Raw genomic sequence first — 27,837 nt, forward strand, 5'->3', positions numbered from 1 at the left:
CGACACCTCCAGGGTGTGTTCCTGCTTTGAACCCAGTGATTCTGGGTAGGCTCCGGACTCACCGTGACCCTGAACTGGATAAGCGCTTACAGATAATGAATGAATGACCTTGACGTTAAAGGAGATATATTATGATGTAAAACTCACATTTTGCATGCTTTTGTATTTCCAGTTGGGTCGCTACCATTTTCTGTGAGTCAGTTGAAAGATTTTGGTGTCATATGCTTCTACGAGCCATTTGGATGACCCCCTTATTGTGGCATCACACTAGGGAAATTTGCATAGAATCACACCTGGCATTCATGAAGGTGCTTGTGCAGGCAGAGCCGGACCGCCCTATACGCTCACTACACACGTTGCGTAGGGGCCTGCAAGTTAACAAAGGCCCTCCTTGTCTCAAGTTAGGGAGAGTTTGTGTATAATCAGAAGATGAAGAGAAACTATCTTTCAGGAAATGAAAAGAGGAAAAAAACACTACACGAGACTGAGCTGCGGGAACTGAGCAGTGAGGTAAACCTGTGACTGATCTTCTCAAGGTTGGATTGTTAATGAATAATAGTCTACATACAGAGCCGTGGTAATATATTTAGAGGTGGCGTGCACTGTCTTAAAATCCTCACAGTGCCACAGTGTCATGAACCAAACTCTGAAGCTGAAAACTGAACATATATTGATGTCATTATAGTGTTTAGTACTCGTTTAAACGTCCCCAAACACATCAGCACAGCCTAAAAGTTGCTTACTATTTCATTCCACATAAAAAAAGACATATTTATGTGCTAAGTCGAGTTCTTTGAAATTTCAGTTCCACATTAAGTGCTGCTGCTATATTCACACAATTACACTAACACCGGCATATTTGACGTTTTCATTAAACACCTTAAACAGTGAAGTAGTTACAGGCACCTGGATCATTTAGGATGACAAAAAGCTGCAAGCGGGAGAATAAACAGCTACATTTGCTTCTTTTTCTTCTATTCCACCTTAAGGACTTCAGCTGTTACAGAAGCAAACGAATGCTGATCTGGGCGCTGGAGGGCTTGTAACAAAAATAATTATGTTAAAACTGTATGTTTATATATTATTTTTAAATAAATGCTGTTTGTTTACAGCACATTTGGTTCTGTATATGGCTGGTTGATTATTCTTAAGCCAAAAAAAGAGGGAGAGTACTAGTGGAGTTCAAATTTTCAAAGTCTGGACCGGTTCTCTGTGCAGGTCTTGCTCTGGGTCTGACTCTGGGTCGTACAGATAGGGATGGATAGCACCTGTGTTTTCTGTCATTTTCACGTGTGGTAAACATGGGATGGGTGGGGTCTGACCAGCAACAGCTTATTTGCATAAAAGTGACAGAGCCCTTAAATGGCTGATTCTGAAAGGGACTGAAACTGACAAGAATAGAGCTGGTGATATCTCTTTATGTGAGTGATTTTGTGCAAAGAACTTCTTGAACATGTTTTGTAGCCCATAGACATATTCTAACGTGTTTAAAAAGAGGTATAATATGTCCCCTTTAAAACCACATTTGCACATTTTTTACATTTAGTGGCCTATAATGCACTCTCTTTTCTGAGAGTGTTCCTAAAACACCACACACCATTCCACATTTACAGTGCAAAGGGAGGATCAGTGAGAGCGACAATGACTGAAAAGAAGAATCCATCCAGCTCTGGCCGACACCAGAGCAAAACAGATAACAGGATAAGGGCGATATGAATGAAGAATTAAAGATCTGAAATGAGGGTGCAATGGTGAACATACAACAAAAAGAAAGAATAAGTCTGTAATTGGAAGGAATGGTAAATCAATCAGTGAAAACAAGTGACTGTTGTTCGCAACTTATCAGAGTGAGAATGAGAAGTAATTTCACGAAGAACAATGACTGCTCTTAGACGTCTATCATGACAATGTCATCAGTCCTGATCATTTACCCAGGTAGGACTGTACCGCATTAGGAGCAGCCATGTGCAATGGTCTTAGGGATCGTTCCAGCTGCACAATATCAGCCAGAGCAAGAAGCAAAAAATCAATAAGAACAGCCTACAGGGAGCTTATTCTACAAGAAGCTCCCCAACGACAAGACTGAAGCTCATTTCTTTGACAAAGGACAACGCAACCTGTTCCAGATCCCTCCTCGTCTGCTTCAGCTCATCGATACGAGCCGAATCTGAACAGAAACACAAGCAGCAAAAAGTGCAACCTGCAAAATTAGCTGTGCTTCTAGTTGTCCTTTTTAACCCATTGCTGAATTACTTCAAACAGAGCTCTGTAAAAATGAGCTCTGGTTTAAAAATGTTTGGGCATTCTTTACGCTCATGCTGTTCAACGCCAGTGGGGACTAGGGCTCCATCCAATACCTCCAAGATGAACTGGAGTGACAGGAGTACTCATCCAACATAGGGTACCAGTCTTCACTAATAATTATGTGGCTGACATCAAATCCTCACACAAATGTTCTAAAGTCTTCCAGAAGAACAGAAACAGAAACTCTTACACCAGTTGAAGGCTGACTTTAAAATATCATCATAATCATCGTTTCTTCACTAATATGAGGAAAAGGAAGAGTAAACGGTTAAAGGGTTAAACAATACTCTAAGATGCCTGAATCAATTGGAAATCTTTCTGAAAGCATGTACATAATAGATGTGAGAACAAGACGAGAAGTTCCGTTCTCCACAATATTTCACTGGGCTCAATCAATAAATCCAACCAATAGTAAATGGATTTTCCCCTGGGTGGTAATAAAAAATCTCTCATGGAAGCAAAGGAGAAATGGTGTGTAATGGAGAATTGGAGCAAATACATTTCTAATATTTCAACAAATAAAAATCAATCCGAATTCAACCGACAAAAGGCTTCATTGAGTAATTTTAAAAAAAAGTCTAAATAGCTTTATGTGGGTCTTCTTTTCAATCCTGGCTGTGGGTGTGCCCCCAAAAATATCTGCATCTTATTTGCATTCATGACTGCCGGGACTGCATAGAAATCTGCGGTGTTTGAAAAGGAGGCACTTCAGCTGCTGGAAAATGTGACAAGCCTTTTCCACACTGTCAACAAATGCAGCATCGGCTGATCATATGCTTCGTCTGCGGTGCGCTTTTTTCCACCCCGGAGATCAGGGAGTGATGTATATTTGAATTTAGTGCAGCTGTGGCACAGTGACTGAATTGGGTCTAAGAGCCAGCAGGAAATGAGTCTTTCAATTTAGCTTCGCCTTCCCTCTCAGTGTGTCTCACCTCCTTAACCTACATTCTCCACATCAGACGCTTCACTAACAAAAGTGCACATGCACAGAGCTCCAGAGGAAGTCGATTCACTTTTGAGGCATTTCACATCGCGCACAAACATGTCCGACCTGTATGAACCACAGGAACTCATACGGAGACATGCATGTACCCACCGCATGAGGTGCAGTGTATGTACAAAAGAGCTTATTTACACAACATACACACACTCACACAAGCTTTCTTTTCTTATTATTTTTATTTTTTTAAGTTCTTCACAACCATGAGGTGGGAAACTTCCTCGGATGACACCAAACAGCCTCATTACACTGTTTCACGTGTTTTAAGTGTTTGTTCTTTGCTTTTGTTTGAAGGGGACATCTGCGTTTGTGTGGAAACACTTTTAAGGTGGAATAACTGTGTGTTTGAGGCGAAAAACGACTGGTGTTTGTAAGAAGTTTTATTCACTGAATTACCACAGAAACTCATTTGTAACTCCATTTGTTTAGTTTTGTAGCACTTTTCTCCCAAATTTGGAGAAATCCACCTTAAGTGATCCGAAACAGCAAACATAAGCCAATATTACCCACCTACGCCCAGTGTTTCAGGACTAACCTGTTGCTCTTAGGGCCGCAGCAAAACAACGCCCTGTAGGCGGGACTGTGACTCCATTGGCTTAACATTTACGCATTTGTAAAGTGTTTTGAGGCTAATCTGTCTCCATAGGTTTTGAGCATGCGAACAGACTGGAGAACCAGCAAATAGTGTAATTAGGTAATTAGGTAAACCATATGGAATTGTTTTGTGGTTGACTGGAGCTCTGTTCACAGTGTTTCACTGCTCAGTGACTCCTGGTAGGCTCTAGTCACACCCTGACCCTGTTCATAATAAGCAGTTAATGAACGAATGAACGAATGAATGAATGTATTGCATACTACAGATGGATTTATACTGTGTGTAATAATCATGAAAAACACAAATTGTAAAAGAACATTTAGATGGTGTCGGTTGAGAGCAGCACTGCACACAAAGCCGTTCCGTTCAACACTCAATCAACACAAATGTTGGTGAGGACCAGGAACAACCATCCACCTGGAGGACTGCGTTGGGCACTAAGGGGTTGACCCAGGACAGAGTGCCAATCCATATCTGGGCACACACACCAACAGACATTCATCCACATACACACACAAGCACAGATTTTAGAGTAGCCAATAGCCATGTCCCATGACAAAACATCTGCTGCCTTTGGGATGAATTAGAAACAACAGTAAAGTTCTGGCAGAGGCTTGGAATGAATCACACAGAAAGTCATCACAGTCTCACATCATGAGTTTATTTACCTCTAGAAAACCTTTGTTGTAGAGTCTGACTTCAGCTCCTATGAGATTAGAGAATTTCTTGAATGATGAGTTAATTATATAAAGCTGCTGTTATTAATCTGTGTATCGCAGGTTTAAAGTGAAGTCTTAAGAGGACAGTCCCTGCTGAGTATTCGTCCTATTTCAGCAGGGGCACACACAGATGTTGAAATGCACGGTCTCTACACAGCTGGGATTAATAAAGAGATAATCTGCATGGAGCTGACAGGTTCCAAACATATATTTTCAAGGACAGAGGCTACAGAGTGAAGAAGAAAGGAATGAGAGGAGAGCCAGAGAGAGAGAGAGAGAGAGAGAGAGAGGGAGAGGAAAAGAGACACTAACTAGGCTTGGCAGAAGAGCAATTTTCAAGGAGCCCAATTTCCTGTGAGAGGACAGGAAGTAGGGTTAAGTCTGGCTTAAATCTGTACGAAACAACAACATCCAAATGCTCAAATTTTACATGCAGCTAATTTATACATGATTTGGCAAGAGATAGGCGGTTTATTACACTCAGAAAATGATCACCACATTTTTATCTCCTGGTCACCCAACATCCATAAAAGGTTTCCATGAGGATTTAAAGAGAAAGTCTAAAATTGTGGGGAAACTCTGTTGTCACATTTACTTTCAGAAACTTCGCGTTACGTTTTGGGGGGGGGGGGGGGGGGGGGTATGTTTGTATGTGGCTGAAGTGTAACTTGTCTGTGGAGTGTTATTTATTTTATTCAATGTTTGAATTACCAAAAAAACTTGAGTTGTTTCTTTTTGTAGCGCTTTCAGTCTGCGTTTACTTTCATGCCATTAGCCCTCTCGAATTTAGTGTCAGTTCCTTCTGCAGCTAAAATAAGTCACTATGTCTTCCTATGGAGCAGGAATCAATATCCTTACCTCTGTTCATGCTTTTCAACATTTGGAGGAGGTCTCTTTATTGTTTAAAAACCTCCAAAATGCCATTTCTCTGCTGTGAACAGAGAAAGAAAGCCACCGTTTCGAGCACGAAAACAGACTGGAGAGCAGCAAGTGGTGCAAGAAATAAGTGTTTTTTGATTACTGATACTCCTTCAGGTTGGACTGGGCAACGCTTGCAAGGAACGTTATTTAGTTATTTGGGTCTTTCAATCTGTTCTTGTTTTTTTTTTTCTTGTTTTTTTCTTGTTTTCTCTCTTCTTGTAGAGTCTATGCAACTTTTCAAAGTCTTGCCCAACCCAAAAACGCCCTACTAAGAACACTGTGTTAGACAGGCCTTTTTACTTAAACACACAGGCAGGACTTTTAAAGCACAGGCAAGTCCTGAGTATCCAGCCCCACAGAGCTGTGTGCTGGCACATTACAACATTCAGAGTGGGTGTATCAGCAGCATGGGTCCTGAGAAGAGGTTTGGTCCAGCTGATGGTTGTGGTTTAATTCCTCTCACTGCTGCTGAGCAGATAGTCTCTAAATAATTCATGCACTTATAAGTCCCTGTTGATTTGTTCCTTCATTAGAGCGTCTGAAAAGTTGAGTTTGTTTGCCAGCCCTGGCACAAACATGGCACACTACCACTCGCTAGCGCAAGCACGCCTGCAGCCGCGCAGACACAACCCTCGGCGTTAATAAGACTTCATCTCTTGTCCCCGAGAATGACGCAAGTGACTCACTCTCTCCAGTGCCGGCATGTAGTCTGTGGCAGCCAAAAACACGGCATGGTGCTTTCTGTGGAAACTGGGCTGTGCATAAGGTCGACAGGTACTTAGTAAACAAACTGCATTATGAAGGCTGAATGATGTAGGGAGATATCTAACTGTGATTCTTCTAACCAATATTTTAATTGTAAATAAAATGCATTTATTTTTATGCATTAGAGGTGATGTTCATGATTTCAATCATGATTTTCCTCAGCCTTTGCAAGCCCCAGTGTTGGTAAATGGCTAAAGAAAAATGTTCTCAGTCAGGTATGCTTCTCTCTCTCTCTCTCTCTCTCTCTCTCTCTCTCTGTCTGTCTCTCCCTCGCTTTCTCTCTCTGTTTCTGTCTCTCCCTTGCTCTCTTTCTCTCTCTCTGTCTGTCTCTCCCTCGCTTTCTCTCTCTGTCTCTCCTTCGCTTTCTCTCTCTGTCTCTCCTTCGCTCTCTACTCTCTCTGTCTGTCTCTCCCTCGCGCTCTCTCTCTGTCTGTCTCTCCCTTGCTCTCTCTCTCTCTGTCTGTCTCTCCCTCGCTCCCTTTCTCTCTCTCTCTCTCTCCCCATCTCTCGCTCTACTCTCTCTCTTTCTCTTTCTCCCCCTCTACACTCTCTCTCTCTGTCTGTCTCTCCCTCGCTCTCTCTCTCTCTCTCCCCCTCTCTCGCTCTACTCTCCCTCCCTCTCTCTCTCTCTCTCTCTCTCTCTCTCTCTCGCTCTCTCTCTCTCGCTCTACTCTCTCTCTCTCTCCCTTTACCTCTCTCTCTCTCTGTTTCTGAGTTTATTTTTAAGACAATCGAAAGAACTCCAAATGTTGAACAGCACAAACTGAGATGAGGATGTTGCTCTATTCCTGCTCCATAAGTAGGTAACATTGACTTATTTTTTATTACTGAAAAGTGGAATATCTCCTAATATCGGGAGAAAGCTGTTTTACCAAAAGTGCTACAAAATCGAACAACTCAAGGTTCAAATGAGTTTCCGTGAATAAAAACATATCTTTCCAACTTAAAAGACCCAGAGCTGCTATACATAAAAAACAAGAGAAGAGCCCCAGGCACAAGGCTTGACATTTTTGAAACCTTTTAAACGACACTAAATGAGCAATCTATTTATTTATTTATTTATTTATTTATTTATTTATTTATTTTGCCAAATCGCAGTGAACAATATCATTAAAAGTGATAATGTATTTCTTTCCATGAAAAGCACATAACAGGAGATGAAAAGTCAGACTGTTGTTAGTCCCTGAACTAAACCGTTTATACTCAACATAGTGGTGGCCATGTTTTAAAACAGATTTCTTATAGAATTTCTGAAACATCCAATCAACTGTGTTACACTAAAGTGGCTGTTCCATTACGTGATGCAGGATCACTGGAGAAATAATAATTGCAGCTCTTGTGAATAGATAATTTTGTTTCTATTTGCAATGTTGATATTAAAATGATACATCAGTATCTTCAGTAAATTATCAGATTCAGGTTTGATCCGTAATATGTCTGAGAGATTTAAAAAAAAAAAAAGGCCTGGTGCTAAATCTGTCATTTGCAGATAATTTGGGACATTGCAAAACATGAATAAAAACAGAATGCAGTGACGTGCAAATCATTTAATCCTTGTATCCTAAATCCTCTTAAACACTGAAACAGAGATTTTTTATATAAATATATCCCTGTATTTGAATTTGATGCCAGCAACATTTTCCAAAAATGCTGGGATGGGCCAAACAAGAAAAAAAGAAACTAGGCAAGCTAAGCTTAGCCGGACCGCCATTAGCCATTAGCCATTAGCCATAGTCACAGAGGTGTTTTGGCATTTCAAAAACAGGAAAGAAAAAACGCATCTCCGTGTCATTGGAAGGTCTGGAGAAGCTCAGGTGCTTCATATCAGTGTCTTTGTTTATGTGTGGTTTTTATGATGTGTTATTATTGTGTTTACAGAGAATACGGAGGGCAGGTAATAAATGCAGAAATGAAAAAAGGAGCAAGTTTTCTTCATAATATATAACACCAGCATCAGTGTTATTGTTTGTTTCTTTGTTTGTTTTTTTTCAATTTATTTAAAAAGAAATACTAAGTGATCTACCACCAAAGAACAAAGGAGACCAAGAACATTTTGTTGATTTTAAGAATTACAATGACTTATTTATTCAGTGTAACATGTGAAGTTTAAGGTGGCTGTGTGCGGCTCTATGGACACATGACTTTTTATAAACACAGGAACTGTTAGTTCAGCCATATTTCACATTCCAGTTCGTGACATAAATTTGGAACCGTTCGTCATGCTTCCACCGACGTGAACTGGTTCGCTTACTAGAAAAATTCCTTCCCAGCTGGACCCAAAGAACAGTAGGTTCTTCAGTGCGAACCATGGCTGAATAATAGAAAATAAGACAGGAACAAGCTCCGTTTGTGTGTGTTTCTGGGGCTGTGTTTGGTGCGACACCATGTGCGTTGGCCACGGCCTCAGCTCAGCGATGGTTAGTTGACAAGTTCAGCAGGACGACTCAGAACTCAGCAATATTTACACACGTATTATATATCACAGAAAGAGGGGGACTGCTGAATTTGTCTTATTTCACGTGTGTTTATTTGCCTGAAATATTGTAAAGGGAAGTGGTGGGGAGATGTTTTGTGGCATTAGTGTGTTTATAAAACTGCACATAGCTAAACACAGCCTCCTTAAACTTCACGTGCTTTACTCTGTTACATTGAATAAATAAGTAATTGTAATTCTTAAAATAAACAAAATTTTCTTGTTCTCTTTTGTTCTTTGGTGGTAGACCATCTAGTATTTATTTTTAAATGAACAAGAAAAACACTAATGCCTCTGTTTAATATATATATATTCTGCATGGATTAGAATAGCTTGGTTCCTTAAATAAAATTAAGGTGCTTATGAAACAAAAAAAAAAAAACACTGCAACTGAGGCCCAGAGTTGCTGAGCAGCAGCTGGAATTCTTTAACAAACAAGAATGGGAAAACATTTTACTTTCAAAACTACAGCAAGTGGTTTCCTTAGTTCCCAAACGCTTACAGAGTGTTGTTAAAAGAAAAGGTGATGTAACACAATGTAAAAATGCCCCTGAGGCAAAATTTTTAGAACGTGTTGCTGGGGTCAAATTTAAACTGGGTAAATATATATAATTTTAAATCAAGAAAATGTGTCCTTTTTGTACAATTTTCTATTAAATATATAGTTTACAAGATTTGCACATCATTGTTATTTACATTTTGCACTGCATCCCAACTGCATGGAAATGTGATTAGTAACTGAAACAATACAAAACACTACAGTGAGATGGCACTGAGTCTCACAGCAGCTGATAAAACCCTCAGCAACTGTACATTTAGTGTCCATTAAATCTATGGCAGAAAGGTGAATGTACCCAGCAACAAGTTCTGTTTCAGAGCTTTTTAATGGCAAAGTCTCTAAAAAATCCCCCGGCCTGAAAGACTCCTGCCATGCAACATTTCTCATATTTCTGAACTGGAATTGGTCAAAGGCAAGAACCCTGTTTTGAAAACATGATAAAAGCCTTTCTTGTGAACTTCAAAACAACTGACACTGATCCTTCTCAGTGCCTCATGATAATCATCTCTTTCTCTCTCTCTCTCTCGCTCTCTCATCACACACACACACACACACACACACACACACACACACACACACACACAAAAACAGAATTCAAACTTCCAAGTCCCTTAAGTGCGTTCTCAGTGTAATAGCTGACCCCTGAGTGTTGGGTTTGATAATAGTAATTATAATGCCATTAATAAGGCATTAGTGTCCACACAGGAGACAGGGTTACAATGGTCAAAATGTTATGACCCTATGAGCTGTTAAGAACATAAAGAACTGAACATTACAAAAGTTGTTGGACCAAAACTTATTACACTGAAAATAGTGTGTAATAGTAGAAAAACAGCAGTAGATTAATAGAGCCTGAGTGATACAAAAATGTGGCTGATTCTGCTATCTATTTATGGGGCTTAATATTTGGGGCTTAATATGAGTTTCCTCTGGGTGACTGTCTGTGAGGAGTGTGGTGTGTTCTTCCTGTGTCTGTGTGGGTTTCCTCCGGGTGACTGTCTGTGAGGAGTGTGGTGTGTTCTTCCTGTGTCTGTGTGGGTTTCCTCCGGGTGACTGTCTGTGAGGAGTGTGGTGTGTTCTCCCTGTGTCTGCGTGGGTTTCCTCCGGGTGACTGTCTGTGAGGAGTGTGGTGTGTTCTTCCTGTGTCTGTGTGGGTTTCCTCCGGGTGACTGTCTATGAGGAGTGTGGTGTGTTCTCCCTGTGTCTGTGTGGGTTTCCTCCAGGTGACTGTCTGTGAGGAGTGTGGTGTGTTCTCTCTGTGTCTGTGTGGGTTTCCTCCGGGTGACTGTCTATGAGGAGTGTGGTGTGTTCTCTCTGTGTCTGCATGGGTTTCCTCCGGGTGCTCCGGTTTCCCCCCGTGCTCCAAAAACACACGTTGGTAGGTGGATTGGAGACTCAAAAGTGTCCATAGGTGTGAATGTGTGAGTGAGTGAGTGTGTGTCGCCCTGTGAAGGACTGGCGCCCCCTCCAGGGTGTGTTCCTGCCTTGGGCCCAATGATTCCAGGTAGGCTCTGGACCCACTGTGACCCTGAACTGGATAAGAGTTACAGATAATGAATGAATGAATGATAATTTCATAGGGACCTGTCAAGGGTGGATTTCTCTTGTGCCCATGATTCCAGGTTGGCTCCAGCCCACTGAACAGGATGAATCAATTACAGAAGATCAATGAATGAATAAGGAATTTAAACTCATGAATGAATTACATTTTAAATTTAAATAAAAACAAATCTCTTTGCTGATTAATGATGGTAGCTCCTTATTTGTCACAGAAGCCTTATATAAATGTATTTCTGAATTCATTGTTCTTTCAGTTATTGTTTATCACCACTTTTCGAGGTTTGTATTATTTTATCAAAAATATAAATTGTCATATTTTATAACACTGTTCTCTTGCTAAATGTGAGGTATCAAGCCGTTTTATATGAATTTCTAATACTTCCCACGACACTGTTTTGTGTTCATATCATTTGTTTGTTTTCTGTAATTGCTTCATCTTCTTTAGGGCCATGGAGTGTCCGGTGCCTTCCCAGAATCATTGGGCATACCCCAGACACGGGTCCAGTCCATCACAGGGCATCACACATTCACTCACATTCACTCACAATACGCAAGCCATCTACCAATAGGTGTTATTGGGGACTGTGGGAGGATAACAGGGCATCTGAAGAAGGAAACCCAAGCAGAAACATTAAGAACACACAAACTTCTCATAGACCAGAGGCAGGGATTGAAGGCAAGGCAAATATTTTATAGAGCAACTTTCATACACAATGGGGATGCAATGGCAGAGCTTTATGGAAACAATAAAAGGAAAGCAGCTTTATACAAACAGTAAAACAAAATAATTTAAATTGTAAAAGACAATAAAAGAAACATAATATTCCTGGAGAAGTTGACAGAACAATGGCACAGACTATGTATATAACCAATGTGAAGGGAATCTTTACACCCTTGTGGCATGGGAAGAGAAAAACAAATCCTCATGTTTATAAAACAGGAAAAGAACCCATAACCCCAGGACCCTGGAGCTGTGTGAATCCCGTGATATCATCAGTAGATATCTATAATACTACGGGCGACTGATACTAATTCATTAGCTGGGCTTTAATACAGATACACTGTCACTTTGTGTGTTTAATGTGATTTCCCCTCTGTGGGTGTGTGGAGAATGTTTCCATCAGCACCCCCTCGCAGCTGGAACACGTGGGATGAGTGAACAGTCTTGAAACATCTTCACGATGGTACTCTCGTCAAAAAAAAGAAACACATTCCCAGAATCCTCCGTCCTCCCATCTAACCCCCAGGAGACATTCCTTCCAGAGCACAACACACAAACAATACGTTACTGTCTGCTGATTATGACAAAAAGTGCCACTGTTCCCCCTCTGAAAGCTCATTTGACTTGTTGTTTTCCCAGTGTCATACTGTCTGAGAAAATGTTTTTGCTTCTGAAATTAAAGGTGAATTATTCATGAAGAATCACTTTAGAACAAAAGCTTTGAGATCATGCCGTGGCTTTTTTCAGATTCTTCATAAAACAAATGAAACACTGAGTGACTCAACACTCAAACAAAAGTCTCGTAACAAAGTAATCTCTGCCAGCTCATTAGTCTGTTAGCCTCATGTGTCCAAAAGTTTGTAGACACTCCGAATGTTTATATATATATACACCTCATTGAAAAAGAGAAAACATATGGGTATATCACCATGCTGGATGCCAAGCACAGTCTAGAGGGGTATGACTCCCTTCAGCTTCGGCCCGTGGCATCTCTGGAGTGATGGATCTCCACCCAGTACCGTTGGGGTTTTGTTTATAATCCAGAACTAACTCATATTCAACATCTGCAGCTGACCTCACACACATTCTCAAGGCTGAATGGCATCAAATGCTCACAGCTTCTTCCAACCTTAAGTGTTACAGCAGCTGTAGGTAGTATCGTTACCTTTTAAGAATTACAGCTTAAAAATCAGTGAGATGCTACGCTGACCTGCAACACAGAGAACAGAGCCTTTCTCATTGCTACTCTGGGCTCAGCAATGCAGAAATTGCATTATATAACTTTTGGAGGAGGGTATGAAACCATCCCGCTTCCCTCCCACTCCCCCTTGTTTTACAGCACTGTTCTGAAATCGAGGGAGGTGGAAGGAAAGAGGTATGGTGTCCTGCGCTCTTCCCTCCCACCTCCCTCGATTTCAGGACAGTGCTGCAAAAGCAAAATACACTCTGCAACTGGAGGGGGAGCCCAGGAGCAAAAACACCAACTCTTACCTAGTGTTAATTTAAAAGACCAAAAGCTGTGACTGCAGCAAGGCAGCTACAAACTCTTAGGTACATGGTGTAATAAGAATGCAAAGACAGAACAGGTCCATCAGAACACGGCCAAAGAGCTGTCTGTTGAAAACTCAGCTGGCTGAAAAGATGCCCAGTGGTCTGGAAGGTCCTGATATATTCCCTGAAGATCTCTAGTGGAAAACACTTAGTATTCTGTCTGCAGCCATTAGACCTGATAGTTGTGTCCAATCATACTGTCTCCAGGGCTGGATGATGTCAGAATGCTGACTGCATCCACGACTGTACAGCATTTCAGGATGATCCTATTATTACAAGCTGCAGGCGGGTGTGTGCTGGGGGGCTGTTGTCTGAACCAATCACACGCTGTTCCATATATCCCTGGAGAAGCGCCGAGGTCAAGACAGTAATTAAAGGGCTAAGCGCGTAAATAAACCAGAATGCACTGCAGCCATACAAATGACATGCAAAACAGCTGTGTGTGCTTACTGTGCTGATGACTTCTTACTGCAGTCCTCTAGAGAACCTTATAGACTCTTAGCAGCTAAAAAACTCACCAGCTATGAAGTCTGACAGTGAACAGATCAATTATTATGAGCGGATGTTATTATCAGAGCCCTTTAAACTCAGAGGGCTCCTTTTTTCACATTAGAGATTAATATATGCCACTAACTTGTAAGAGTTTTGTATCTCATTTCAGTATAAGCACTTTAAAAATAGAGAAAATGTCATACGACTGGTTCCCAGACAGGGATTAAGCCTAGTCCTGGACTACGCAGCATTTTGAATTATAATATTCCATTAAAAGGAGGATATAGTCTCGGGCTGAGCGTTAAACCTGTCTGAGAAACCAGCCCCTGGAGTTTATTTCTGTGCTTTTCATTAGTAAAAATTCCCTTCCTTTCCTCGTTTTGGCTGTTTATCTATGTATTGATGAAAGACGATGGGCTTGTTTGTCTAAACTGAAGTAGAAATGGACTCTAATAAATAACCCTCAGATGGATGCTATTATCACAACTGCCTCAGACTGATACCTTTGTCCATTTTATTTATTTATTTAGTTGTAAGTTTTTGTATTAAGCGTTTGGCCATAAAACATTATTCCATTATACAATAATACTACTACAATAATATCAGTTCATCTGAGCGTAACGACAGACTTAAATGGTGATGCTGTTCATTTCTCTCAGTAGTTTGAGCAGAGGAGGATGGGTCTCCCCTTTTGGCTCTTGGTTCTACCTCCCCTTCCTTCCGTTGCCTTGCTCACCTGGGGATTTTTGAACTGCACATTGTTGATCTTTTGTTCCAGTCATTGTATATATATATATAGTGTGTGGTGTGTGATGTTCCAATGACTGGAACAAATGATCAACAACGTGCAGTTCAAAAATCCATAGGTGAGCAATATATACAAATATATATACATTTTTAAAGCAGTATTTAAGGTGGAATGGGGCTTCTGCTGCTGTTACGTTGTCATTCCTCTTATTTTGTGATGTTTAAAGTCTGCTGTTAGAGTAAACGCTCCTCTTCACCTTGTAACGTGTAAGTGTCAGCTGTACAATACATTTTTATTTATAAAGAAACCATGTAAATTTGACTTCAAAGGTACAATGGTAGTCTTAGTTCAGTTGAAAATAATATATATAAATAATAAATACAAATATTTAAGTTTTCATATTAAAAAAGAAATAAATTAGAAAAAATATTCCGTAATATATATTGAGTGTATCACCCCAGTGATGTGACATGACTTTACACTGAGACAGTGGAGTGAACGTACCTGATGTTGTGGGATTTGCGCTTGATCTCATTCCAGCAGAGGTTCATGTCGTGGTCGTGAAGCTTGACGTTCTGCTCCCTGCTCTCGCTGGGCAGCTCCTGCCCCTCAGGGTCCACCTCTGACTGGCAGGGCACACAGCGGCATCTCGGCCACAAGGGCCGCCCCGCAGCTGTGATACAAACACAAAACGTTTACATTAATGACATTTGACAGACACTGTTATCCAGAGCATCTTGTAATAATTGTAATCATGCTACAGACACAGGCGATGAAAAATGCAAGAAAAAAAACGTGGACCGTGGGAGGAAACCGGAGCACCCAGAGGAAACCCACGCAGACACAGAGAGAACACACCACACTCCTCACAGACAGTCACCCGGAGGAAACCCACACAGACACAGGGAGAACACACCACACTCCTCACAGACAGTCACCCGGAGGAAACCCACACAGACACAGGGAGAACACACCACACTCCTCACAGACAGTCACCCGGAGGAAACCCACGCAGACACAGAGAGAACACACCACACTCCTCACAGACAGTCACCTGGAGGAAACCTACGCAGACACAGGGAGAACACACCACACTCCTCACAGACAGTCACCCGGTGGAAGCCCACACAGACACAGGGAGAACACACCACACTCCTCACAGACAGTCACCCGGAGGAAACCCAAGCAGACACAGAGAGAACACACTACACTCCTCACAGACAGTCATCCGGAAGAAACCCACGCAGACACAGAGAGAACACACCACACTCCTCACAGACAGTCACCCGGAGAAAACCCACGCAGACACAAGGAGAACACACCACACTCCTACAGACAGTCACCCGGAGAAAACCCACACAGACATAGAGAGAACACACCACACTCCTCACAGACAGTCACCCGGAGCAGGACTCGAACCCACAACCTCCAGGTCCCTGGAGCTGTGTGACTGCGACAAAAATAAAATCACTGCGTCCCCATAAAGGGCGTTCCTAGACTACATACTATTCTGGGGCAAACACAAAATTTAGAGAGACACAGCTGTTCCCATATGCTTGTCAATCAGTCACAGGGGCAGATCTGTCACATAGTAAAAAGCCTGTGACACAGATCAACTGATATAACAGTAAAGTGTTACTCTGTCATGAATGAGAAACAAAGAATAAACGAACACTAAAAAAAGGTATTCGTTGTATTCATTTTGTTTATGTTAACATTCTAATAATCAACAGTACCTCCTCAGTGTTTGAGCTTGTGTTATCAATGTCACTTTTATTAGCTAAAATAAACATAGCTAATGTAACTGATGCTGTTTCTAGGTTAATTTTTGCCTTTCCAACATCAATTGTGGGGAAACACTTATTTTAAGGTTGAACGTTATGTTTGAAGGGTAAAACAATGTTGTTTGTACATGGCTGAAGTTTAACTTGTCTATATATACGTTGTTATTCACTGCTTGAAGAACCACAGAAACTCTGTTGTACACTCAAGTTGTTTAGTGTTGTAGACGGTCTGTGTTTACTTTCATGCAGCCAGCGCTCTCCTGAATTTAGAGTTAGTTCCATCTACTGTAAAATATAAGTCAATATTACCCACCTATGGAACAGGAAAAGAGCAATATCCTAATCTCAGTTCATGCTTTTCAACGTTTCGAGGTCTATAGCAGTTGTCTAAAAACAGAGAGAGGGAGAACCTGGGATACCGGACTGGGGCAGTTTGTTATTTACCCTATTACTGAGTCGAACGACGGCCCTGGTCCACGTATTGTGCTTAAACTGTTGAAATATCTGTGGGTGCATTTTATCGTCCAAGGAATGATACTTGACTTACCTTTACCCATAAATGTCTACCCAGGCTCACATTTGACCTTGAATGTTGGCTCTGACTCGGGGTGTGTCTGGTTGTCTCAACTTAGCCACAGGTCCACATTATATAAGCCAAAGGTCAGGTGTGTTGTGGAACAAATGTGGGGCAGATCGACATTTAGCCCACGTCAAATGACCCCAGCTCGTGACACTTGGCCCTGTGTAGCCCACACAACAGCAGCTAGTGCCTTAACTGAGCTGTATGTATTGGCCCAAATGTGTCTTCTATCTGCTTAGGCTTTTTTTCTGGAAGCCTTTATTCCCAACAATAATAACATCACCTGATTTAGAGGATTCTGAAGAATTTCACAGTGTTTCCACAGTTCTTTCCTAGTAAATTGAATGTGTATTTCCAAGAAACAATGAAGTTTATAGGATTATACATAAAATATAAGACTAATGAATAGCTTTCTTTAAAAAATAAAAAGAGCGAATTGACAAAGCTGTGCTTTCTGTTTTTAATTTGCTTACTTTCACCCTGTGTCTGTAGAAATATATATATTAAGGAAGTGTTTGTGTCTCTGAAACTCACAGCGAACATAAGCATCAATTATGGAAACACATCAGTTTATAAACACACACAGTCATTCAAATCTAATATCAGTAATGTCTTCAAGCTACAGGAAGTTCTGTTTGTCGTAGCCGGTCCCTGCTGGGACATGGGAGCGGAGGAAGGAGTGAGTGTGTGGTTGCTCTGCAAAACAAAAGAGATCACTTTTATTAAGTGATATCGCCTTAAATCTAGTCAATATCTGGATTATTTCCCATTATGAGATGCTCATTACTATTCATTATTGTGCTTTTTGTCATTTGATTTATTGTCAAGCAAAATAAGGCAATATTCACTATGCTGAATAACTAATTACCATAATTACAATGAGAAATAATACAGTAGATATATTGACAAGATTTGAGATGGTTACACTGGCAGAGATATCATTTTCTCCAGTGTGCCTATGTTATTACGGAGCAGGGATCAAGAATTCAGATCACGTCCGGAGTGCCAGGACATGGACACAATCAGCTCGGCTGCAGTCTCGATGATGAGGGAGCTTTCTCTGGGTCGCGACACTCTTTATAACCGGTCACCGCTACTGTCAGAATATCCCTTCCCTGGTCTTTTATTCCTCTGCTGAATCTCTCCCATTGCGGTCGAGTTACTTTATTCCCAGTCACCCAAAAACGTCCAAGAGTCCAATGTAATGGGCCCCTGGACACCCACAACACCACCCCCCAGCCCAAGACTCTCTTACCCTTTGCCAAATGATAACACCACAATCTCTGAAACCAGTCAGTCCAACTTTACAAACTGCTGTTAACACGACAACACTGGACAATGTAACGTGTTTGGAGGAGATCACTGAATGCTGTACACACCGTGGCCCAGAACTTGGGAACCAAAACAAACTCTGAAATTTATGAACCATTCCACTACTAGATCCATTTTGTTTTCTTTCGCTCCAGTGCTGGAAGTGTGTGGTTTGTTCCCCAGAGAAAGAGACTCCTCACCTCCTTGCAGTCTCTTGCTCAAAAAACATTTCCATTCCTCACACACTCACTGTTTATTCAGTGTGACTTTTCAATCTCCCATGAATCAGCATTCGCTTTTGCCCCTATCGCCATTCGCCATCTCTCACCGTGGATTCCTCTCTCCTTCCTGCTCTCTTTCTCACACACACACACACACACACTTCCTCTCTGCATAATCCACTGGCTGTTCGTGGTTCATCAGATAGAGGGGATAGGCCTTCACATACTGTTAATACATACAAAAGCACGGATGTGTGTATCTCTGAGAGCTGGGTCTTATTTCAAAAATGCAGATTCATTGTCGTAGTCAGTGAAATCAGCCTAAATATAATCATTAGATGTAAATATAATATTCCTCATTATGAGATTGCTGTAAGGTTAATGTAGTGAGCATGGAATCAGAGTCAGGGAACAAAAGTGAACTGTGAACAAGGGCATCAGAGCAGGGAATGGCACTGAGGTGCAGCGAGAATGAGCTGAGCCATTTTCCACACCTTACACCCCTCCATGGCGGTGAACAGGCTCACACACACACCTCTACTACACTACACGAGAGCAACACACTCACACGCAAACACACATAAATCCCCCAAACCATGTACGTCAACCCCACAAAGCGCACACACAAAGACTGTGCAAAAATGTTGGAAAGTAAAGATGACTTAAAAATGGAATTCATTCTTTATTATTTGAAAGAAAAAGTCAACACTGTGCAGTAAATGTTAATAAACAAAAGAAAGTCAGTATTTTTATTAAATATTAGTCCTAGGTACAGTTTATACCGTTTTATAAAGAAAATGAGATGGTAGTTTTACTACGCTACACTCCTCCTGCACTCATTTTTATGCAAAAACTTAGGAGCCTTTTCTTTTTTTTTTTATTGAGAGTAACATCTTTTTTAATAAGTGTCACGCCCTGGTCCTGTCCTGTCTTGCACATGGTTCTGTTTGTTATTGTTATTGTTCCTGTCTCCACCCTAGTTCCGCCTTAGTTCCTCCTCCTTGTCAGTGTCTCCTTTGTAGTCCTGCCTCCTCTTTGTCTGTTCCAGGTGTCCCTTGTCTGTGTTGTGTATTTAAGTTCCCTTGTCTTAGTTCCTCTTTGTTGGACATTCCACATTCGCTCGTCTGTCTCTGGTCTGTTCGTCTCGTCTGTTCCTCGTTCCCCTCAAGTCAGTCTTTGTTTGTCTCTTGTCTCGAGTCTGTTTGTGTCTTTACTCAGTTTGGGTTTCTCTGTATCTGTCTCTCCGTGTCTTGGTCTCTGTTTAGCTCTCTGTGTTCAGTTTTGTCTGTGTAGCTCTCACTGTAAAGTCTATTTATCCAAGTCTGTCTCTGTTTTGTTATAAATAAAGTCACTGTTAGCGTGTGAGTCCGCCTCCGTCAGTCTGCCTCAGTCCTGACAATAAGTTGCTTTCTTTACAGACGTACAATTATTATTATTATTATTTTTTGTAATATTATTATTATTATTGGTAAAGTAAATCTAAGATGCTTTTGTACTGACTCAATAATGCAGAATTCATCTACATTGTGGGCCATTTATATGGATACGCCTGAATAGAATGGGAATGGTTGGTGATATTAACTTCCTGTTTGTGGCATTAGCATATGGGAGTGGGGGGGGGACTTTTCAAGATGGGTGGTGACCATGGTGGCCATTTTGAAGTCGGCCATTTTGGATCCAACTTTTGTTTTTTTAATGAGAAGAGGGTCATGTGACACATCAAACTTATTGGGAATTTCACAAGAAAAACAATGGTGTGCTTGGTTTTAACGTGTAACTGTTGTGCACCACCACATTATGGGTGTCAGGTCCGAGCATTCCTAGATGAACAGTTTCCTGGAAAGTGGATTGGTCGTCATGGGCCAGTTGAATGGCCCCCAAGTCCCTTGATCTGACCCCCTTAGACTTTTATCTTTGGGGAAGATACGAGACGTGCAGCACCTGAAACTACGGATACTGGAAGACTGTGCTAGCATTTCTCCTACGGTGTTGCTATCAGTGTGTGAAGAGTGGGAGAAGAGGGTTGCGTTGACAATCCAACACAATGGACAGCACTTTGAACACATTTTATAAGTGGTCAGAAACTTGTAAATAACTCATGAAAGAATAAAGTTACGTTAAAACCAATCACACCATTGTTTTTCTTGTGAAATTCCCAATAAGTTTCATGTGTCTTCCCATTGAAAAGACAAAAGTTGGATCCAAAATGGCCGCCATGATCACCACCCATCTTGAAAAGTTTCCCCCCTCCCATATACTAATGTGCCACAAACAGGAAGTTAATATCACCAACCATTCCCATTTTATTAAGGTGTATCCATACAAATGGCCCACCCTGTGTAACAGAATTTGTACTTAAAAGAATAGGGTGACTAAAACGTTTGCAGAGTACTGTATATGTGCATTAAACATGCATTTAAAGGATTGCTAGGTAAGATTTGGACCTTCTGTGCTCCCCTACAATTAGAGTGTATTGCTCTTTAACAGCACAATCCTGAAATCAAGAGAAGAGGGAGGGGATGGTGGCGTGGATTCCTACCCTTCTCCAAAAGTTACATCGGGTAATTTCTGCAGTGCTGAGGCTGAAGTAGCAATGACAGATGCTCTATTCTCCCTATTACAAGTCAGTTGAGCATCACAGTGATTTTGAAGCTGTAATTTTAAGGTAACAATACTACCTAATGTTGATGTAACACTATAGGTTGCTGTGAGCATTTGATGGCATTCAGCCTTGAGAATGCAAGGTCAGGCGCTAATGCTGAATGATTAGTTCTGGATTTTAAACCAAATTTACCCCAGAGGTACTGAATAGAGATCCATCACTCCAGCAATGCCACAGCCTGAAGCTGATGGGCTTCATACCCCTCTAGACTATCCTGGGCATCCAACATGGCACTCCATAAGCCCCAGCAAGTCCAGGCCCCTCCCCAGTCCATGACCGGTGGCAAAATATAATAAGATGATTTAATCTATGTCTAGATTATATTCGCTTGTTTTAAGTCATTCTATTTAGTGAAAGCATCCTATTTCAGAGGCCGATCACTTTAGTTGTTTTTTGTTTTTTTTGTTGTTGTTTTTTTAAAATGATTGCAATCTGCCATTATTTTATGGGGCTTTGGTGAAAATTGTGCTGAGTCAACTCGAAAGAAAACAACACCAAGGACGACAACAACAACAAGAGTGGCGGAAATAAGCCTCTGGCAAGGACTTTGAGAAAGGCAGCTTTCCAGCAATAAGATCAGAGTGCCAGAACCCTGCACCTCTTTCTCCTGCCCAGACAAATGGCATGGCAACAACCACCCACACCACACACACACACACACACACACACCTCAGATATGAACCGGCTCTTTTCGGATCCCCTACCATCAAGCTGTGAATTATTCTGGGCATTAGGATGTATTTGTCTGATCTCAGTGATTTGATTTGATATTTAAAACAATAAATAAATCAGTGCAATCTGTAACTTCACCACTGTTTCATCATCTTGGAAAATGAAGACTTATACGTTAAAATAATTTGAATATATAAATGTGGTAGTTGGGACTCTCTGTGAAGTACAGATAAGTACCGAAACAATTATAACAGAATTATATTGGTATTGGCAGATCATTTCTTAAATATATATATATTTGTCAACACTGGTGGTAGACGCATGCAATCTTTACATTGTAGCTATTTCGCTGCATCTCTACTCCTATGTAAATTTAAATGAATATGGCATGTAGCTCTCAGAAATTAAAAAAAGCATAAAATGCATCTCTGCATACCTATCTTTGAAGGTAATACCCATCTTAAATGGGTATTACATTAGCATAGAATTATCGTGTAGAATATATTTTGAATTTCCTGAAAGTGGGCGGTACTGGACCAGATTAGCAAAATTCAATATGATCAACAATCAACTTAAAAGGCACTTTCTGATTCGTGAAAAACACAACACATCGAGATAGCGTTTCCTTCTCAGTGATTTGCCTTAGTGTGAGCGAACGAGGGCAGTGCCATGAGACCAATCAAGCACTTACTTTATATAAATGGCTCAGGTCAGACCAAACAAAACTGTAAGAACAACCTTTGTCCTATTTCTACTGTCTATACCCTGACCACAGAGGAGCCAGACAGCTTTTAACTATTTAGCCTCGCTGTCAGTATCTCACCTTGTGGTTTTCATCTTGCTACAGTAAAACACGCTGTGAACACTCATGACAGTAGACAGCCCCCTGCAGCTGTCTATAAAAAAGAAGCTGTAGGTAAAAAAAAAAAGAAAAATCAGGTGATCAAAGTCCTACAAGGAGATGGATGCAATGCTAACGTTCTGAGTGACCCGCAAGCTGCCTGAACATAATCTTGTTACTGCAACAAGAGTCTCAGAGTCCAGACCGAGGAAAATGCTCTCTGTAATCTCTCAGGAGGCAGAAGTGCCCTAACCTTAGTGTAACAACCACACAAGAGTTTCTACAAGTGTTCCCCCAACCTCAAGCAGACTAAAGCTTTCCCCTGTTTACAGACTGCCACTTCCGTGATTTCCTCTGAATAAATAAGCCTGATTTCAACCGTCTGGGGTCAGCTTTGAAAAATACACATTTGCATTAGAGAGACATTTAGAACTGTCTAATATTCAGATAACAGATTGTTTGTGTGTGCCTGGACTACACTATCTAAAGTATGGTCCAGTCTTAAAATGTCTGCATTGTGTCCATTTCACTGTAACATTGACCCTGTACAAGTACAACTCCTACACAACACTAATCCAAAAACAAAAACTCTTACCTTAGGTTTAAGACCACACCCGTGTATCACCACCTTCAAGATGACTAAGCTTTATGCTGCTTATTTAGACCGATATCCCTTCCTAGATCTCTGAAACGGTGAATAAGCTTGATTTACACTGTCTGGGAGTTCTCCTCTGGGAGCAGCACTGAAATACTGCAGTGTTTCATTCCAAAGATACCATTAACCATTGTACTTTTCATTCCAGATCACACCACCTTGGCCCATCCACCCACCAGGCCAGAAATGCTATGCTCTCTCTCTTCCCACCCCTCCCTGCCACACAGAGCAATGGGGAAAAAAAGAAAAGAAAATCATATGTAATCCATTTGAGTTCAGGAAAATGTTAAATGTTTGAGAAACTACAAATAATGACTTATTTAAAAAATACGTTTTAAAGCAGAGACATTTAAAGAGGCTTTTATGAGTCGGGTGTATATTAGTTATTATTATTATAGTGCGGAGCTCTTACACTGTGATAGACTGAGTTTAACCTGAAACAGAGATCAGAATTGTTTTTAATTGAGCGTGACATATTTCCACGTAAAACAAGCCTTTCTCACGGGAGCAGGACATAACTTAATCCATCCTGATGTTATACCAGACCATTACCTATCTATAGCAGGTCCTCTGCCTTGGAGCTGAACGTCAGCACTACAGCACTGCAGCTGTCACTCAGTGGAAAAGAAAAGACTCTTCTGAAATGGACGTAAACCCAAAGGGCAAAAGCTGTCCACACCAAAACATCCAGAAGATCACTAGACACTAAGACACTGACATACTGCCTTCTGTCCATGTGAATAACACGTTTCCAAGTCATATCTGCAAACGTTATATCTAATCAAGACAAGGCCTTACGTCTAATGTGTGTATATCTAATACTCCACATTATTAATGAGGATGTTTTTATTGCATATGATAAGATTATTCAACCTATATCTGGACTATTTTACTTGTTTCAAAGTGATTTTATGTGACGACTGATTACGTGAAGCAACCAAATAAATAAATGACTGTCCAACAGACTGAGATATTTATACAGAATTGTCCTAGGACCCACAGAGAGCTTCTAAAAATATATCATTCTTAAAAAACAAATCCCACAATAAGAAATATCAGATTTATTGACTAGATTTAAGTTGGTGAAAGTTCAAACAGCCCCAAGACTCAAGTCTATTTAATTCAGAGGAGCACCCAAACAGCTTGCCCTCCAAAGACATGCCATTATCACTTCAATGACAAGCCATAATTTTCAGTACGCAAACATGCCACGCATGTACTTACTGTTGGAGGCAGTGCTCTTGTTTACCACCGTGTAGAGAGGCATTTGAAATTAGACCCCCATTAGTATGGGTACTCATTACGTCTGACACAGGTTATCTCAGTGCAATGATGGCCCATTATTCCTGTACTCGCCTGGTTGTTGCTCCGGTCCCAAGCATCAGATGAACAACTGGCCATGAATTATTCATATCTTTGAGCTGAGTGGGGCGTTAGTGCCGGCAGGCCAGCAGAGGGACCAGGAAATAAATAAATAAATAAATAAATAAATACCTGCACTTAATACAAACTTTGCCAAAAAAAAAAAAACAATATGGAGAACTTGACAGGCAGACAGACAGACAGACAGAGACAGACAGACAGACAGACAGACAGACACAGACAGACAGACAGACAGACAGACAGATAGATAGACAGACAGACACATAGACAGACAGACACAGACAGACAGACAGACAGACAGACAGACAGACAGATAGATAGATAGATAGATAGATAGATAGATAGATAGATAGATAGATAGATAGATAGATAGATAGATAGATAGATAGATAGATAGACAGACAGACACATAGACAGACAGACAGACACAGACAGACAGACAGACAGACAGATAGATAGATAGATAGATAGATAGATAGATAGATAGATAGATAGATAGATAGATAGATAGATAGATAGACAGACAGACACATAGACAGACAGACAGACACAGACAGACAGACAGATAGATAGATAGATAGATAGATAGATAGATAGATAGATAGATAGACAGAGACACAGACAGACACAGATAGAAAGACAGAAAAATAGACAGACAGACGGACAGACAGATAGACAGACAGACAGACACAGACAGACAGACAGACACAGACAGAGAGACAGACAGACAGACACAGACAGAGAGACAGACAGACAGACACAGACAGATAGACAGACAGACAGACAGACAGACAGACAGATAGATAGATAGATAGATAGATAGATAGATAGACAGACAGACACATAGACAGACAGACAGACACAGACAGACAGACAGACACAGACAGACAGACAGATAGATAGATAGATAGATAGATAGATAGATAGATAGATAGATAGACAGACAGACACAGACAGATAGACAGACAGACAGACAGACACAGACAGAGAGACAGACAGACAGACACAGACAGATAGACAGACAGACACAGACAGACAGACAGACAGATAGACAGACAGACAGACAGACAGACAGACAGACAGACAGACAGATAGATAGACAGACAGACACACAGACAGACAGACAGACAGACAGACACACAGACAGACAGACAGACAGACAGACACAGACAGATAGACAGACAGACAGACAGACAGACAGACAGATAGATAAGCTCCACTGGCAGAACACTGTAGTCCACCTGTTTCTCTGCATACATTCTGGTCCCTCTTTCCCCCTGTTCCTCAGCGCTCAGGACCCCCACAGAGCAGGTGTGATGTGGTGGTGGATCATTCTCAGTGCTGCAGTGACACTGACGTGGTGGTGGTGTGTTAGTGTGTGTTGTGCTGAGTCTGGTGTGTGTTGTTGCCTGTGATGTACTGGCACAAACTGAAATGCTGAACAGTAGTCAGGTCCAAGGGCGAAGCTCCATTACCACTGCAAGCATCTGACATCACTACCAAGCACTTCAACATCAACAACAACACAAACGGCGAGATACAGGACATGGGATTTAAAATAAAACACACACACAACCTTTATCTTCACATTATATGTCTTAATCATTTAGGGTCATTCAACTATATTGAGACTTACATTTGTTACCAGGATTCCATTTAATAAAATGGACATCTCTGCATTTACTTCCACATCCCTGCTTCTGGATCACAGTCATCACTTCAGCTGATCACAGAATGGATTGGATGGACCTCTGTCACTCCAGAGAAAACACAGCCCAATGCTAGGGGCCTTTATATTGCTCTAACCTCTGCTTATCATTCGGCACGGTGAGCTTCGGCTTATGTGCAGCTGCTCAAGAGTGTTCAGTTTCACTTCATGCTTTTACACTGAAATTATACACACTCTGACAGCACCGGATAAACCTTAAAATATCTCGATTCAATTTATAAAATGACTGTGAAACACAAACCTGACACAAGGCATACAGCTTACATCAGAGGTCTATACCTTTCCACAAACTGAAGTGAGGTTATAGTCTGCATTCAAACCGATATCTCACCTTTAATTGGACACAGCGGGAGGGAAAACACATTTCCACACCTCTTCAGAATGCAGTTCGTGGAGAGTATAATATAAACTTGATGAAAGGTGACAATCCACATTAAGAGCTTTCCAAAGTAATTCAGCCGCATATTTCAAAGAGTGGGCCGTGCCATGTGACAGTAACTGAATTTGTAGCGAAATTGAATCAAGACAATAATGGATGATTATTCCACATGACAAGAGTGTGACAGTGATCACTCTCAGGTGGCTGCAACTGTTTGATGTCTGCATCCGTGCAGCCTCTCCGGAGAAAAACAGATGATACCTTATTAACTGAAATCATTCTTAAGTCTAGCTCCACCTCCACTCAGATCACTGTAATTTGGAGAAAAAAGAGTGCAAGTTTAACACAAAATAAAAAAAAAAAAAAACCTGATCACACTTTCTGCATTACACTGAGAGCCAAATACATCTGTTTTTTTAACGTATTTATGGATGCAGGTTTATATTTTTATTGGAGGGTTGTGTTGTTACCGTGTTGTTTAAATATGCACAATATTTAAAGTGTTTTATTTCACTGAAAGCTAATTTACATGCATCATTTATTAAAAAAACTCAAATAATCTTTCAGAGAGTTCCACTATGTCACGCCCTCGTCCTGTCATGCCTGTTTTCCCCGCCATGTGCTCTATCTGCACAAGGCTCTGTCTGTTATTGTTCTTGTCTCCACCCTTGTCCCACCTTTGTTCCGCCTCCTTGTCCGCGGTCCTCGTTATCTGTTTCAGGTGTGTCTCGTCAGTTCATGTATTTAAGCTCCCTTCTGTCACTTCCGTTTATCGGTCATTTGTTTTGCTATGTTCCTAGTCATGTGGTGTTGTTTCTTTCCCTCTCCTAGTCATGTGGTGTTGTTTCTTTCCCTCTCCTAGTCATGTGGTGTTGTTTCTTTCCCTCTCCTAGTCATGTGGTGTTGTTTCATTCCCTCTCCTAGTCATGTGGTGTTGTTTCTTTCCCTCTCCTAGTCATGTGGTGTTGTTTCATTCCCTCTCCTAGTCATGTGGTGTTGTTTCTTTCCCTCTCCTAGTCATGTGGTGTTGTTTCATTCGCTCTCCTAGTCATGTGGTGTTGTTTCTTTCCCTCTCCTAGTCATGTGGTGTTGTTTCTTTCCCTCTCCTAGTCATGTGGTGTTGTTTCATTCCCTCTCCTAGTCATGTGGTGTTGTTTCTTTCCCTCTCCTAGTCATGTGGTGTTGTTTCTTTCCCTCTCCTAGTCATGTGGT

The 27,837-nt window shown here is 41.1% G+C and overlaps 1 protein-coding gene across 2 annotated transcripts in view; it reads right to left on the minus strand.

The window, feature by feature from the left end:
- The window catches only part of drp2 (dystrophin related protein 2), a 258,344-nt gene that overhangs the window by 102,796 nt on the left and 127,711 nt on the right, over positions 1-27,837 (minus strand). The window contains exon 1 of one of the 2 annotated variants that reach the window (XM_066649310.1): positions 14,913-15,067. In XM_066649310.1, the coding sequence (XP_066505407.1) occupies positions 14,913-14,959 (47 nt within the window). In that variant the 5' untranslated portion in view covers positions 14,960-15,067. Of the gene's footprint in view, positions 1-14,912; positions 15,082-27,837 lie in introns of those variants that run through there. The other variant, XM_066649312.1, reaches the window with a different exon arrangement.

Source organism: Hoplias malabaricus, chromosome 17 (assembly GCF_029633855.1).
Source record: "Hoplias malabaricus isolate fHopMal1 chromosome 17, fHopMal1.hap1, whole genome shotgun sequence".
Lineage (NCBI taxonomy): Eukaryota > Metazoa > Chordata > Actinopteri > Characiformes > Erythrinidae > Hoplias > Hoplias malabaricus.